We start from the raw sequence: 13,693 nt of genomic DNA, 5'->3' as shown, positions 1-13,693 counted from the left end.
AGGCGGCGCAGGGCGGGGGGAGCGGGCGTGGGCTCAGCGTGCGAGCCGGAGCATGGCGGGCCCGGGGATGCCAAACACCGGAGGTGGGGCCGGGCAGGGGGGCACCCCCCAAGCATCCCCTGGGCGGGAGGAAGCCCAAGCACCAGGGAGGCTGCCCGAGGGGGGGCACTGGGGCATCCCAGGCACGGGGCAGCGCAGCCACAGGGCGGCATCAGGCCTGCTGCAGGCACTGTCTCCTCCTCACAGCCCGACGGCACCCGTGTTCCCATGGAGATTGTGCTCATGGAGAAGGTGGGCTCTGGCTGCCACAACATCATCCAGCTCCTCGACTGGTTTGAGCTGCCTGACAGCTTCCTGCTGGTGATGGAGCGTCCGGAGTCATCGCAGGATCTCCTGGCCTTCCTGCTGGAGCAGGGGTTCCTGTGCGAGGAGATGGCGCGCTGGCTTTTCTGCCAGGTGCTGGAGGCCGTGCGGCACTGCACCGCCTGCGGCGTCCTGCACCGGGACATCAAGCCGGAGAACCTCCTCGTGGACCCGGAGAGTGGCGACCTGAAGCTCATCGACTTCGGCTGCGGCACCTTCCTCCAGGAGCAGGCCTTCACGCGATTTGCCGGTGAGCCCACAGGCCGGGCCCCGCTCCCAGTGCCCGGCACTGCACGGCCCCGTTCCCTCCTGGGCTGCGGGGTGCGGCATTCAGCCGGCTGCCGGCTGCCCTTTGGCACGGGCCAGATGCTGTGCCCCAGGAGCCGGCTGCCGGCCCTGCCCACAGAGGGGGGCTGCCAAAGCCAGGCCCCGGCCGCTCGGCTTGGCAGGCCCGCAAGGGCTTGGGCTGCTCCGCTGGCCTTGTTTGCCTCGCAGAATGGTTTCCTGGCTTTGGCCAATTGGCTGGGGGACGCCGGGCGGCCCCGGGGGGAAGTTGTGGCCACCGGCGCAGCCCCTGCTTCCGCCAGGAGGCTGGCACCAGGCTCTGGAAGGCAGCAGCCTGCGCCTGGACAGCGCCGCCTGTGTCCCCTAGGAACACACATGTACAGCCCGCCCGAGTGGATCTGCCTTGGCTGCTACCACGGCCATTCGGCGACCATCTGGTCCCTGGGCGTGCTGCTGTACGTCATGGTCTGCGGGAACATGCCCTTCCAGGAGGACCGTGCCATCGTGTCGGGGCAGCTCTTCTTCTGGCAGCAGGTCTCTCCAGGTTGGTGTCTGGCCTCAAGAAGGCAGGCTTTGGCAGATGGCACCGCGCAGCCCAGCGTGGCCCTCACGCAGCTGCGCGGGAGGTCGATCTGCCCTCAAGGGCTGGCCGCAGGCGGCGGCCCGTGACCACGGGGTCGGCGTGGCCCGCTCGGCTGAAGGAGGTGGCGCGTGTCCTGCCGTGCCGCTGTCCCGCAAAGGGCAGAGTCAGCCGGGAGGCCGGCACAGCTCTGAGCACACGCAGCACGGCCCGGGCCCTGCGGGCGCCGGGAGCAGCTGGGCAGGAGCCTTCTGCAAGTGACGGGCGCTTTCTGGCTTCTCTCCCCAGAGTGCCAACATCTGATCCGCTGGTGTTTGTCCAAGCACCCCGCGGACAGGCCAGCGCTGGAGGAGATCTTGCGCCACCCTTGGGTGCGGGGCAGGCGTCTTTGATGCCTTGCCGGAGCCTCTGCAGCGCCCGGTGACCGAGTCCCACGCAGGACTGAGGACTCGAGTGTCATACCTGAAATCCCTAATTAGCTTGGTCTTTGCATGTTAAGTGCTTTAATTAGTTAATTTTGAGTTAAATATGTTTTAATTGAATGTTAAAATTAACCCATCAGCCCGGGTACAGAAATCAAGTTCTGTTATTAGTGTTCTAAATGGTTCAAAGCAGTTTATTTGCACCATTCCCAGTTAAAAATCCCCCAGTTAAAAGTTTCCCAGTTAAAACCCCTTTTCAAACTGTAAGCCACTTGTACACGATAAGAGTTATTTTTCCCATGTTCATTGTATACTTCTACAAATGTTTTAAGATGTATGAGATGTATGTTAATATTTTTTTAAGGCACGCTTCAGAGCAAGCGCAGAGATCACTGCAGATTAGATGTAGTGGACGCCAGTGCTGGGTGTTAAAGCCTTACTCCTATTAAGGAGCTTTTAATAGTTTTTCCTTGACTTTTGGATTAGCTAAAAGTCAGCCCAGCACTGCAAGTTCTTCCACCAGAGGTCCAGTGCTGTCTAAGCCTGAAGATCTCTAATCCCTGCGCTCCTGGGGCATACCTCCTGAGCCACTAGGACCCCAAATTTTTATAGTTTTCTAATTTTTGTAATTTTTCAATTTTTCTGTTTTTAATAAATTATTTTAATTTTTCTAAGAGTTGTCTCGTTCCTCACACGAGAAATAAAAGCACCACAAAGCCATGCGGGGGTGTCAAGGCTGGTCCTGGTTAGCAACTTCAGCTAAAGAACCCTCTTGGGAAAAGGGGTAATCAGAGTGTTCCCTTCAGCCTTTGTCAAGCTTTTGATGCCTTTCCTCCAGGCATCATGGCAGTTTTGTGTCTTCAAGCACAGGCTGTAGTACAGGCAGGAGGGGCTGTAACAAGCCAAGAAATGCAACAGTGAAACAACAGCCGCCCTGTCAAACTGACGCGGCCACTTGGGTTCACCTGAAGTGATAGCTGGGCTCGTGTGTGCATTCCAAGGGCCAGCGGGTGGCAGGCACAGAGATGCTGCTCCTCTCCAATGCTGGGAGAAGAATCAGAAATGGCAAAAGGTCATTTCAGGTTGAGCCCTGACAAAATTCTTCCTCTTTCCTCCACTGAAATGGGAGGCAGGGCTGGGCCTTTGACCAGCTGGGTCTGCAGCCTCGTAAGCCATGGGCATGGAGCCCATGGGAAATGTTGAGATGCTGGAGTTGCTCCCATGGTGCTGGGCTCATTGTAGCCCCCAAGTAATCTTTCTCTACCCTCAAAACAAATGATGGCCCCACCTCCGGTGTTTGGCATCCCCGGGCCCGCCATGCTCCGGCTCGCACGCTGAGCCCACGCCCGCTCCCCCCGCCCTGCGCCGCCTCCCGCCCTCGGGGCCCCGGCCTTATCCCCGCCCGCCACGGCCCGCTCTGTCGCGGTGGCCCCGCTCACTCACCAGCTCGTACCACTGCAGGACGCTCTCCCGGGCCACGCGTTTGATGGCCACCTGCAAGGCCACGAGATGGAGATGGAAAGTGCAGTAACCAGTCTAGCCACAGGAAAGCACCCAGGTGCCTTCCCTGGCCCTGTGGGCAGGTGCCAGCTGCTAACCTGCGCCACCTTCTGTCTACTGCCCTGACCTACCAATACAGGCTTTGGGAAAAAACCATCCTTTTTCATAAATGAGGAAGGGGCAGTCAATAGCTAACTCATGTAAGCACAAGTTAACTATTGGGAGACAGCAAATGTTAGTTCAGACAGCAGATGTTAATTACAAAACCTAAGAAACCGAAGTCGCCCTAATCTTGTCAAGATTGAGGGCACAAGGATTATCTCAGAGCCCGCTGAATCATTCCTCAAAGGACTACGCATGCCCAGGGAGAAAGCTGAAAAGTGCACTGTGAGGAGGACTAGTGGTCTTCGTCAGAAAGACCCCCGAGGAAGAGGAGAGGCCTTCCTCAGCGCGACCACCAGGACACACAGCGCATGCGGGACCCGTATGCTAATGATATTAATGACTCCCGAGAAATCATTTGTACAACCATGCCTGTCCCAAGGAATGTGATGAATATTCATAATTTAACCCATAATACTGTGTTGTAGGGAGCACCGGTGTGCGTGTTTGGAGGAGCGATCCCCACACACCCGGCGTGCGGAATAAAGCAAATACCCACTTCTCTGACTCTGTCTCTGAAGTGTCTCCTGGCCCGGTTTTGGCACGATTCATAAATGTGCCTGCTCTTTCAATTTTCTTCCCTTTTATTTGGGCTGCTGACCCTCTTGTGCCTTGAATGGCTCTCCAAGCCTCTACCTGAAGGCCTGACCTGAGCTGTGATCCTTCCAGCCAGGACCCCGCTGTGAGGGGATGGCGAGAGTCCTGTGTGTCAGCCCTGGTCTGGGGGCTGAGCTGGGGGTGATAATTACCCCTTTTCTGATGGCCTGTGAGTGATGACTTCCAATTCTCCAAGAGCCATGGCACGTTTCCTCCAGGAGCAGGAGGCCCCCATGTCCTCCACAGCCCTGGGACACCTCAGGCCCTTCCCTGCTCTGCCCAGGCCCAGAGCCATCGAGAGCTGGCGGTCTCCGGTCACCCCATGCCGGGGTTTGTCCTCAGGCCAGAGGAGCTGGCATCGCTCTGGGGGCTGCCAGGGTCCCACCTCACCTGGGAAGCTTGTGGGTGTTTGACACCTGTGGGTGTTTTCCCAGGTTATCCCCATTTCTTCGCGGGGTGACCACTTGCCCCTCACAGACTGCCCTAAAATGGCAGCTCCTCCCTCACCCTGCGCTCATTATGAGGGGACACTGGGGCTCGGCCACGGGTGGAAACGCTCCCAAATGGCCTTGAACTCCTGTGGCAACCGTGCCAGCAGGGAGGTGGCACTACTACTCCTTGCAGGGAATTGTGGAGAGCCAGGAGGTCCCCCTTGTACCTCCTTTTCTCCAGGCTGAGCCCCCCCAGCTCCCTCAGCCGCTCCTCATCAGACTTGTGCTCCAGAGCCTTCACCAAGGGACCGCTTCCAGCTGCAGAGGCACAACCCCCCGAAAACTTCGCCAGCAGAAAAGGGTCCTTGTCTGACACAAGCCGGGGGGATCCTGTGCGAAAACGAGAGAGTTTTTCGCTGTGGCTGCCTCGGTAAAAGGGAAGGAGCCATTTCAGGCACAGCTCAACAAGCCTGGCAGCCGCCGATCTACCCGCCCAAGCGGCTCCGCAGCGGCCGGGGCAGCTCAGGAATGGCTCCCCTGGGCTTCCCCGGTCCCGCCCCGCCCGGGCCGTGAGTGCCCGGCCCCGCCCCGCAGGCGTGCCCAGGAAGCGGGAGCAGGAAGCTGCGGGGCCGCGGGGATGGCGGGCAGCGGCCCGGCGGTGAGCGGGGAGCCCGCGGGCAGTGCCGGGGCTGGAGCGGGGCTGGGACCCGGCGCTGCCCGGGCCGGGGGTGCGGAGCGCGGCCGCGGGCCCCTGGCAGGCGGCGAGGGCCGGGCCGCGGTGCCGCCGGGGTCTGGCGGGCGCTGCCGGGCAAGAGCCGTCCGTGTCCTGCCCTGCGTGTGCCTCGTCTGTTGCCTCGCATGGGCTTTCAGGCTGCACGGGCGGCACTGCGGCTCCCAAGTGCGTTTAAAACCCTCCGCAAGGCCGTAGCTGTTGGTTCTGGTGTGGCAGCGCTGTTGTGGCTGAGGCTGCTGTGTCGGGAACCAGCTCTGCAGGCTGCTGAATAGAAGGATTGGTCTCTTGCCAGGTGGTTTTACCCGTGCTTTGAATTAACCTCTTCGTTTGTATTGACAGAAGCTGACACACACAGTGAGTGCTTCTGGTAAAGAGGGCGGTGTGTGTGGTGTGCAGCCGATAAATACCAGCGGTTAATAATTGTTTTGTTAACTGACAGTGTACAAGCCATTGCCACGGGCCTCATCGACCCCATATGCACAACAGGCAGAGCGCCCGTGGAGAGCAAGGTCTCCCAGGCCCATATCCCGTTGCTGAAGACCCCAGCAGCTGTGATATTGTCAAGGCTACACAGTAAGTACATATTCTGAGGGTGCAAAGTGTTGCAATGGATGGGAGTGTCCTCAAATGTGAGCCAGGCTGGATATTTTACAAAGGAAACGTTTATAGTTTCGTTTTCTCCCAGTAGTGGAAGAAGAGAAGTCACTTACAGTTGCTATTGTGAATAAAAGCATTCCAAGCAGCTTTCTTTAAATAGAAACTTCTCATCAAGGCACAGCCTCATTCTTTTTACAAGCCTTCCATTGAATGCAATGTGGAATTTGCTCAAGTAGGAGCTGCTGGGTGATCTTTCTCATATGTGTTTTTCCTCTAGGATGCAACTGTTTCCAGACTGGAGAATACTGAAGAGATGATAAGTAAATTGATTTTTTTTTTTTTTTTTCCCCTCGTTTAAGGTATGGAATGCTAGAGCGATGCAAAGAATTGGTAGAAGCAGGATACGATGTTTGCCAACCAGACAAAGAAAATGTGACTCTTCTTCACTGGGCAGCAACAAACAACAGACAGGAGCTGGTGAAGTAAGCCGGGAGTCCCTGTGACAGTAACAGAGCGTATTCTGCCACTGTTACCTATAATCACTTTGTTGCTTTTGTACTGGAAAAGGAAGCCGGTGCCTGAGAAGAAAAGGGTAGAATTCAAATTTTGATGCGCTTAGCTTTGCGTCGATGTCACTGGAATGTAAAGACAGTGCGGTTTCTTCAGATGTGAAATCATGTATTGCATGAAATAATTTTATTTTCGTGGGTTTTTTTAACAAAGGTGAAAGCTGATCTTAGAAGTACCTTGCTAAAGACTGTATTGTTTCTTCAGCATTTTCTTGAAACAGTGTCATTTACTGCAAAAGCACTTCTGTCCGTTTGCTTCTCTAGTGAATTTTTTATTAGGAGTCATTTACTCCTTTAGCTGTGTTACCATTCGTATCATGTTTTGCTATTTTATTGTGCCTGTTCCTGACCTTCCTGTGTTGCTATTACACAGCTACTACATTTCCAAAGGTGCGGTAGTGGATCAGCTCGGTGGAGATTTGAATTCTACGCCCCTGCACTGGGCCATTAGGTAATGCTGCTTGCAACCGCTACTTGCAAATCTGTCGGTATTGACAGCTGTGGTAGCGTTTCCTGAGATCCGCAGAACAAAGCAGTGCTTGGCTGCAGAAAACATATGCTGAAATAATTCTTCTGGGAAAACTTGTCCGAGTGCAAATTCTCCCATTGGAAGATGAGTGCTTCCTTCTGGACCATCAGTCTTTTGCCAGAGTCAGAGACTTGGCTGACTGCTCAGAGGAGAAATTACTGTAGAATAACCTCTGTATTCTAAATGAACACTTTGCCCTAGGCTCAATCATTAAGGTATATATTGAATATGATTTGCTGAAAAAGCCATGAGAATCTGAGAGAAAACTGTTTTTTGTGCGGTCTCTAGGAGAACTCTAAGGGCAATGCTTTCAATAAAATATCAATTTTTAAAATCATCTCTATAGTTTCATTTCACGCCTCGTTATAAACAAGGACACCTTCCCAGGGGAAGGCAGCATCCAAAGGAGCTGTGCAGGGACATGCAGATGCCAAAAGGGACTCTAGGACAGTTGGACAAGCTCCAGTGGGCTCAGCCCCCCGTGCTGGGGCAGGGAAAGAGCGTGAGGAGACCCCGCTGCGGAGGAAGGAGCGGCAGGGACGGGGGATGAAGTGATGGCAGCAAATGTCGGGAAGGAGGGGACAGAGGGATATTGGTGGGGAAAAGGGAGACACAAGAGCTCTTGGGGGCCTGAAACCATTAACGCTGTCCTGAGAAAGCCCAGCACACTCCCCCCTGCATAGCCCAGCCCCTTACCCAGGGGAAGCCGTGGCTAAAATCCCGGAAAAACGGTGCTGTGGATCCAAGGAATCAGAAGCAGGATCTGTGTGGAGGGTGTCCCTCACGGGAGGCACAGGAATCGAGCTGAGCGAGGCTGGGGCAGGAGGGTCACGTCCAGCAGAGAAGGGAGACCCTCTGTCCATGCCAAGGCCCAGGGCAGCCCTATCCCGGGAAGCGCGCAGGGAGCGGATCCTTGAGCCGCTGCACGTTCGCGCTGCCCTCGCTCAGCCGGGAGCCCCCTCGTTGCCCAGGGGGAGCTGGTGGCAGTGGGGAGAGGGAAAGAAGCGGACAACAAGGACCTGTCCTACACCTCCATGGACTCCGAGGCCGCGTTCATGGGCTGCGCCAAATGGCTGCCCTGTTGGGAACAGAACCAGAGACCTCCATCAACATCCTGATTTAGTGCTCCGGAAAAAGAGAAAAGAGAAAAGGAAAAAAGAGCAATAAAAACAAAGGAGGAAAAAAATTAGGAAGAGAAGATAAATAAAAAGACTGAGAATAAGACCTGGAAGGAGAAGAAGGAGGAGAAGAAAACCAGGGAGGTGCAGACAAACAAGAAGAAGGAGGAAGAAGAACAAGAAGGGGAGAAATGAGCCAGAGGACCAAAGCCCAGGTCAGAGCAGTGATCCCCACCACAAGTGCTCAGCACCCTCTGCCTGATGCCCAGTCAATCCCACCAGGGTTCAGCCTCTCCTGACCAGCTTCCCCAGTTGTTAGACTCAGCAGGACATCCTGCGGTCTGGAATATCCCTCTGGCCAGTCTGGGTCGGCTGTCCTGGACATGATCCCTCCAGGCTCTTTGGCACCTCCTCGACAGCAGAGTATGGCACATGCAGGGGCTTCTAGGACCCTGCAGAGTCCTTGAGGAGGGCAAGCCCTGCTTAGCAACAACCAAACTATCCACCTGTGATCCACAGCATTCCCATCCTGCATGCAAAGGCAGCGCTGTGCCAGTTGCTGGGAAGAAAGGAATCCCACTCAAATCCAGAACAGTGGGAACACTCAGACAGTTCTCTGGGAAAATCCAAATCCATTTAACACACATGCTCCTAAGAAGATCTGACCGCCATCCGTCAACATTTTCCTGGAAGTCAGAAGCCATGTCAGGGGAGCTTCCTGAAGATGGAGGAACCTCCTTGGTTTCATGTGGATCATGTCTGCTGCAAAGCACGGAGTGTTCCCTCCTTGGAACAGCCACAGTGCCACGGGAGCGCTGCGCTGACAATTAGTAGCTCCAAGACTCTTGCTACTGGGACACTTGTCCAGTAGCTCCCAGACATCTGGCACTGGCCTGACCTCTGCGTTTACTTCCAGGCCTTTCCTGGCCATCTGCATCCTCAGCCACAAGCAGGTTCTGCAGATGGACGTGGCTCTGGGGGAGCAGGGACTCCTGTCTGTGGGCAAAGAAAACAAAGACAACTTGTAAGAAGAGAACCTGGAGCTTCTAGTTAGAAGAGAAAGGACTATTCAATCAAGGCAGGGGCGACGGAGGAAACTTTCTAAAATGGAACAAGCAGCAGAAGCACAGTAGTTTTGCAGAAGAAATTCCCCTTCCAGCACTTGGCTTAGGGAAAAAGCCTGATGTTGCCATGAGAGACATGAGTTCGTGTCTAGTATTGGGTAGCAGACATCGGAACATTTAGACTATTGGCTGTCCAGGCTCACGCTATTCGAACCTGAGAGTGAAACTATTCTAAAAGCCAGAGATGCTTGGAAGAAATGTTTCTGCTCACACCACGACTGGGGACCGTGCACCATTCATACCTTGCACCTGTCCAAAGGCCTTCCTTCCTCCGTCTGTGCTCTGGAAGCCCTCACTGAGGCTCTGGCAGGGATGGAGGCTCTTGCCAGAAGTATCGCAAGCGTGGAGATCTTCCTCATCCTGCTCCTCCACTGCCGACCTCAGGGAATTCCCTGGAGCTGCCAACATCTGCCTTTCCTGCTGGAGGATCTTGTTTGGCAGTTCTCTGACGCTCTTCACCTTTGGCAGCGCCGCAGCCATGGAGGTGTAGGACAGATCTTTCCCTCTCCCACTCCCCACTGCCACCAGCTCCCCCTGGGCAACGAGGGGGCTCCCGGCTGAGCGAGGGCAGCGCGAACGTGCAGCGGCTCAAGGGTCCGCTCCCTGCGCGCTTCCCGGGATAGGGCTGCCCTGGGCCTTGGCATGGACAGAGGGTCCCCCTTCTCTGCTGGGCGTGACCCTCCTGCCCCAGCCTCGCGCAGCTCGATTCCTGTGCCTCCCGTGAGGGACACCCTCCACACAGATCCTGCTTCTGATTCCTTGGATCCACAGCACTGTTTTTCCGGGATTTTAGCCACGGCTTCCCCTGGGTAAAGGACAGGGATACATAGGAGGAGCGTGTTGGGCTCCCCTCCACCACTGTTAGTGGTTTCAGGCCCCCAAGAGCTCTTGTGTCTCCCTTTTTCCCAACGATATCCCCTCCGTCCCCTCCTTCCCGACGCTTCCCCTCAGCAGCACCCAGCCTTTTCCCGCCCTTTTTCCCCTCAGCGCTGGCCCCGCCCCCGCTCCGACCACGCCCCCTCGGCGCCGCCGAGGCCCTGGCCACGCCCATCGTCCTGGCCACGCCCCCTCGGCTGGGAACGGCTCCCCGCCCTCCCCTCCCTAATTAGCGCCCTTAGCTCCTCCCTCCTTAATACCTCACTAATTAGGCCCCTGGCGGCCAAGAGCAGGCCTTGGGAGGGGCTCTGTGGGACACCCTGGCTGCGTGGGGCAGGCCAGAGACGCCCAGTGTTGGCCCTCCCCTCAGGGCAGGGATCCGGGGCACCGCGGCCACCCGGGGAAGATGCTCCGTTGCCAGCCCACACCTCCACGGAAGGGAGAGGAGGAAAGCAGGCTGCCAGAGACACAGAACCCCTCAAGACTTCCCCGGCTGGCTCTTCTCCGCCCCGCCCCGCCCCGCCCCGCCCCTTCCGGCTCCATGCCGTATTTACAGGAGCTCAGAAAGAGGAAAAAAAAGACAAACGAGCTCCACAGCGAATTCCTGAAAGAAAAATCCATCAATGGCCAGGAGGCTCCTGTGGCTCCTTCGTGAAAATCAGGGCTGTGGGGAACAGGGCGCAGGGTGTCCCAGGACACAGAGCTGGACACTGATCCCTCCTGGATCTCCTTGGCAGCCCTGTCCCAGGCAAGGATGGTCCTGAAGATCCTCCTGGAGCTGTCCCGGGAAGGTCCCTGCTCCCTGGTGCGGGATGGGAGGGGTAGAGGTGGTCCTCTCACACTCATCCCACTCATTCCCCCCTGCGCTGGCTTTGGCCCTGGGGTGTTGACCCCCCTTTTTAGGGTGTCCAGCCCTGTTCCCATGGGGAACCTTGGCAGCACCCGTGGGCATAAGGAACCTTTGTGGGAGGCTGGGAGCACTGGTGAGGGAGGGGGCTGTTCCTGGTGACCTGGAACTTGGCTCCTGCTGTGAGCCACGGGCTTTCTGCCTGCTGGGCTGCGGGAACACCCTCTCTGAGCTCTGTGACACCCCCAGCCCCACACCCACTCCTTGCCACAGCTCCTCCCAGACGGCATCCGCTACGGACACGTCCCCCGCTACCGTCCCTTGGCCAGGGGCCTTGTGGCTCATGCCAGACCCTTCTTCCTCCCCAGGGAGTCTCCTCCCAGGAAAGGGGGAAGCCCCCCACAGCCCAGGACTCTCCAGCTCAGCCCCCCTGGAGCCAGGCCGCCGTCTGAGTCCCACGTGCCCTGAGCCAGGTGGGGACTGGCGGCCGTCTTGGCCACAGCGACCACAGATAAATCGAGTTTCAAACCTGTGACAAGAGGAAAAGGGCCAGCAAAACCTCAGCTCGGGGCATGAGGAGAGCAGACTTCAGACTGCTCAGGGAACTGGTAAGCAGGGTCTCCAGGGACAATGTTTTTGCAGGTGCTGGGGTCCATCAGTGCTGGTCAATTTTGAAACATCACCTCCTAAGGGCACAGGAGCAGGCGATTCCCAAATGTCGGAAGCCAAGCAGGCGACGCAGAAGGCATCTTCTCTGGGAAAGAGGATGGAAAAGGAAGCTGTGTGCCCAGTGGAAGCAAGGTCACAAGAAGAATACGGATGTCAGGAAAATGAGTCCTCAAACACCACAGGTTTATGTCCAATCAAGAGACAGAGCAGTCCTGTTCCTTTAATCGAATAAAGGGAGAGGTCATGGGCATTTCCCACGGGATCTCTCAAGTTGATAGAGGACGCAGCTTCCTTTTTCTCCTAATTTCCCAGTTGCATTTCCCTCTCTCTTTCCCCACTGGCTGAGGTACTTGAGAGGTACAGACTTCCCGAATGGCTTAATACAAACCCCCTTTCTAATGTGTACCCCCCCCACCCCCATTCTTTTCCTCGTGTCTCTGTTCTTTTTCTCTAAATCCAGGGATTAGCAGAGTCTTGGGTGAGTAACAGTCTGTGTCAATTAGTGGAATTCCTGTGGAGTTTATGGTTCCTCCCTTTGCTTCTTTCACCTATCAGTATCTGGCTTTATCTACCATCAGGCCCACAGATAGTTTGTAAAGACGCCTCCTTCTCATTCCTTCCACAGAGATGTTCCTTGCCACTGTAGGGAGAACTTTGGTGCGGTGAAAGCTCAGCTGGAGAGGAAGGTGGCCAGAAATGTGGGGCACAATAAAAGGAGTGTTTTAAAATATATTCATGGAAAGAAACATTGTAGAAATAATATTGTCCCCTTCCAGGATGTGGATGGTGTAGCGGGTTGAGTTCGAAAACCGGGCAGAAAACACCAATTAAATGTAGTGGTTTTGGTTCAAAATATTCATTACTTACTCATTTTCCTTCTGTGAGATAAGAATTAGGAGAAAAGCAAAGCAGGCACAAACCTTAAACAGTTGCAGTACAATGAAAGAGTTTTATTACTAATAGAATTAAAAGTAAAGAGACAATAACAAAACAAAATTAAAGCAAATCCCCCCCCCCCAGCACTTCTCTCCTTTTACCTAGCTCACACAAGGGATAACAGAACATGGGATGTTAGTCAGCGTTCCAGTTCTTGAAAAGTCTCTCTCTTATGCTTAAGGGAAAAAAGGGTTTTTCCTTCAGTTGCACGTGGTTCCCAAACTGCCACTAACAGCAGATCCGCCCGGAAACAATCAATCTGCTGTGTGTAGAACATCTCTCCCATGAAAAATCTCACAGTTCCTTCACACTGCAAAACATGGGCCATCACATGGGGTTATTCATCTTTTTTAAGGATAAGTTCTTTTGGCCTGCACACAAAGGCTCTTCTTCGCCACAAGTCTCTAACAGCCTCTTACTACTATATAGCCTGGCATCGGGCATTCTTCACAATCTTCACAGGCACACGAAGATACTCCATCCCCCCATGTTCTTCAAATGGATTAAAGAGACAAACAGTTTGTGGTATTACAGTTTCTTACCACGGCATGCAAGAAGGTTTCTTTTAAGCTGCGCGCCAGAATCGCGGCACCGCCCTCTTTTCTCCCGCCGCCATTTCCAGCTCCGTCCCACGGGACTCACTTCTCTTTCTCTCTGACTCTGACGCCGCCATGCTGAAGGGTGTTCTTGTTCGGCCTTTACGGTGGGGAAAGCCTCGCTCCCTCTGTGCTGCTGGCTGCGTGGTGTCTTCTTCAGTTCAGCACGAAGTGTGCTGGCTGCGGACAGGAGGCTCTGCCGGCTCCCGTTGACTCCGCCGGCTCCGCATGGAGAGGAGAGGGACCCGCCGGTCCCCAGAAGCCGCGCTGGATGGGTTTAGCTGTGAGCACTCCATGGCTGGTTTTAGCTGTGAGCACTCCATGGCTGGTTTTAGCTGTGAGCAGTCCATGGCTGGTTTTAGCTGCCTGTGGCTCTGAAGCAGTCCCCCCCCCAGCCACCCAGGGTCCGTGCCACAGCGTTGGGAAAGGGGGAAAGGGGCAGTGGCCCCGGCCCGGCCCGGCCCGGCGGGGCCGGGAGGCTCCGGAACCCCCACCTCCCAGCAAGCGAGCTCCGACCAAAGGGGAAGTCCCGCCTTTCTGTGCAGTTTAAATATGTAAATTGTGAGAAGCGTAATTGGTCTTAAAGACTGTCCATCAACTCAGGGTCAACCCAATACAGATGGTCACCTCACAAACAGGGACAGGGACACAGCACAGGTGTTTAATGCATTCTTTGCCTCTGTCTTCAATACTCCTCCCTCCCTTCCCAGTGGAAAACATGCACTGTACCAAGGGACACTGCAAAGTCCTTGAAGAGGG

The 13,693-nt window shown here is 55.4% G+C and overlaps 2 protein-coding genes across 2 annotated transcripts; both read left to right on the top strand.

Annotated features, from left to right (window-relative positions):
• Positions 1-267: 267 nt before the first annotated feature.
• Positions 268-1,620, top strand: LOC309574625 (serine/threonine-protein kinase pim-1-like; the record flags this gene model as incomplete). Its single annotated transcript, XM_082284406.1, has 3 exons — positions 268-613; positions 1,016-1,192; positions 1,517-1,620. 3 exons carry the CDS (start codon positions 268-270, stop codon positions 1,618-1,620), a joined length of 627 nt encoding a protein of 208 aa, XP_082140532.1.
• Positions 1,621-4,977: 3,357 nt separating this feature from the next.
• On the top strand, positions 4,978-7,105 carry LOC309573894 (palmitoyltransferase ZDHHC13-like; the record flags this gene model as incomplete). Its single annotated transcript, XM_082283144.1, has 4 exons — positions 4,978-4,998; positions 5,513-5,646; positions 6,030-6,152; positions 6,613-7,105. 4 exons carry the CDS (start codon positions 4,978-4,980, stop codon positions 6,692-6,694), a joined length of 360 nt encoding a protein of 119 aa, XP_082139270.1. The 3' UTR covers positions 6,695-7,105.
• Positions 7,106-13,693: the final 6,588 nt, after the last annotated feature.

This window comes from Coloeus monedula, assembly GCF_965178545.1.
Source record: "Coloeus monedula genome assembly, chromosome: 6".
NCBI classification, from domain to species: domain Eukaryota; kingdom Metazoa; phylum Chordata; class Aves; order Passeriformes; family Corvidae; genus Coloeus; species Coloeus monedula.
This window is presented reverse-complemented; position numbering and strand designations above follow the sequence as displayed.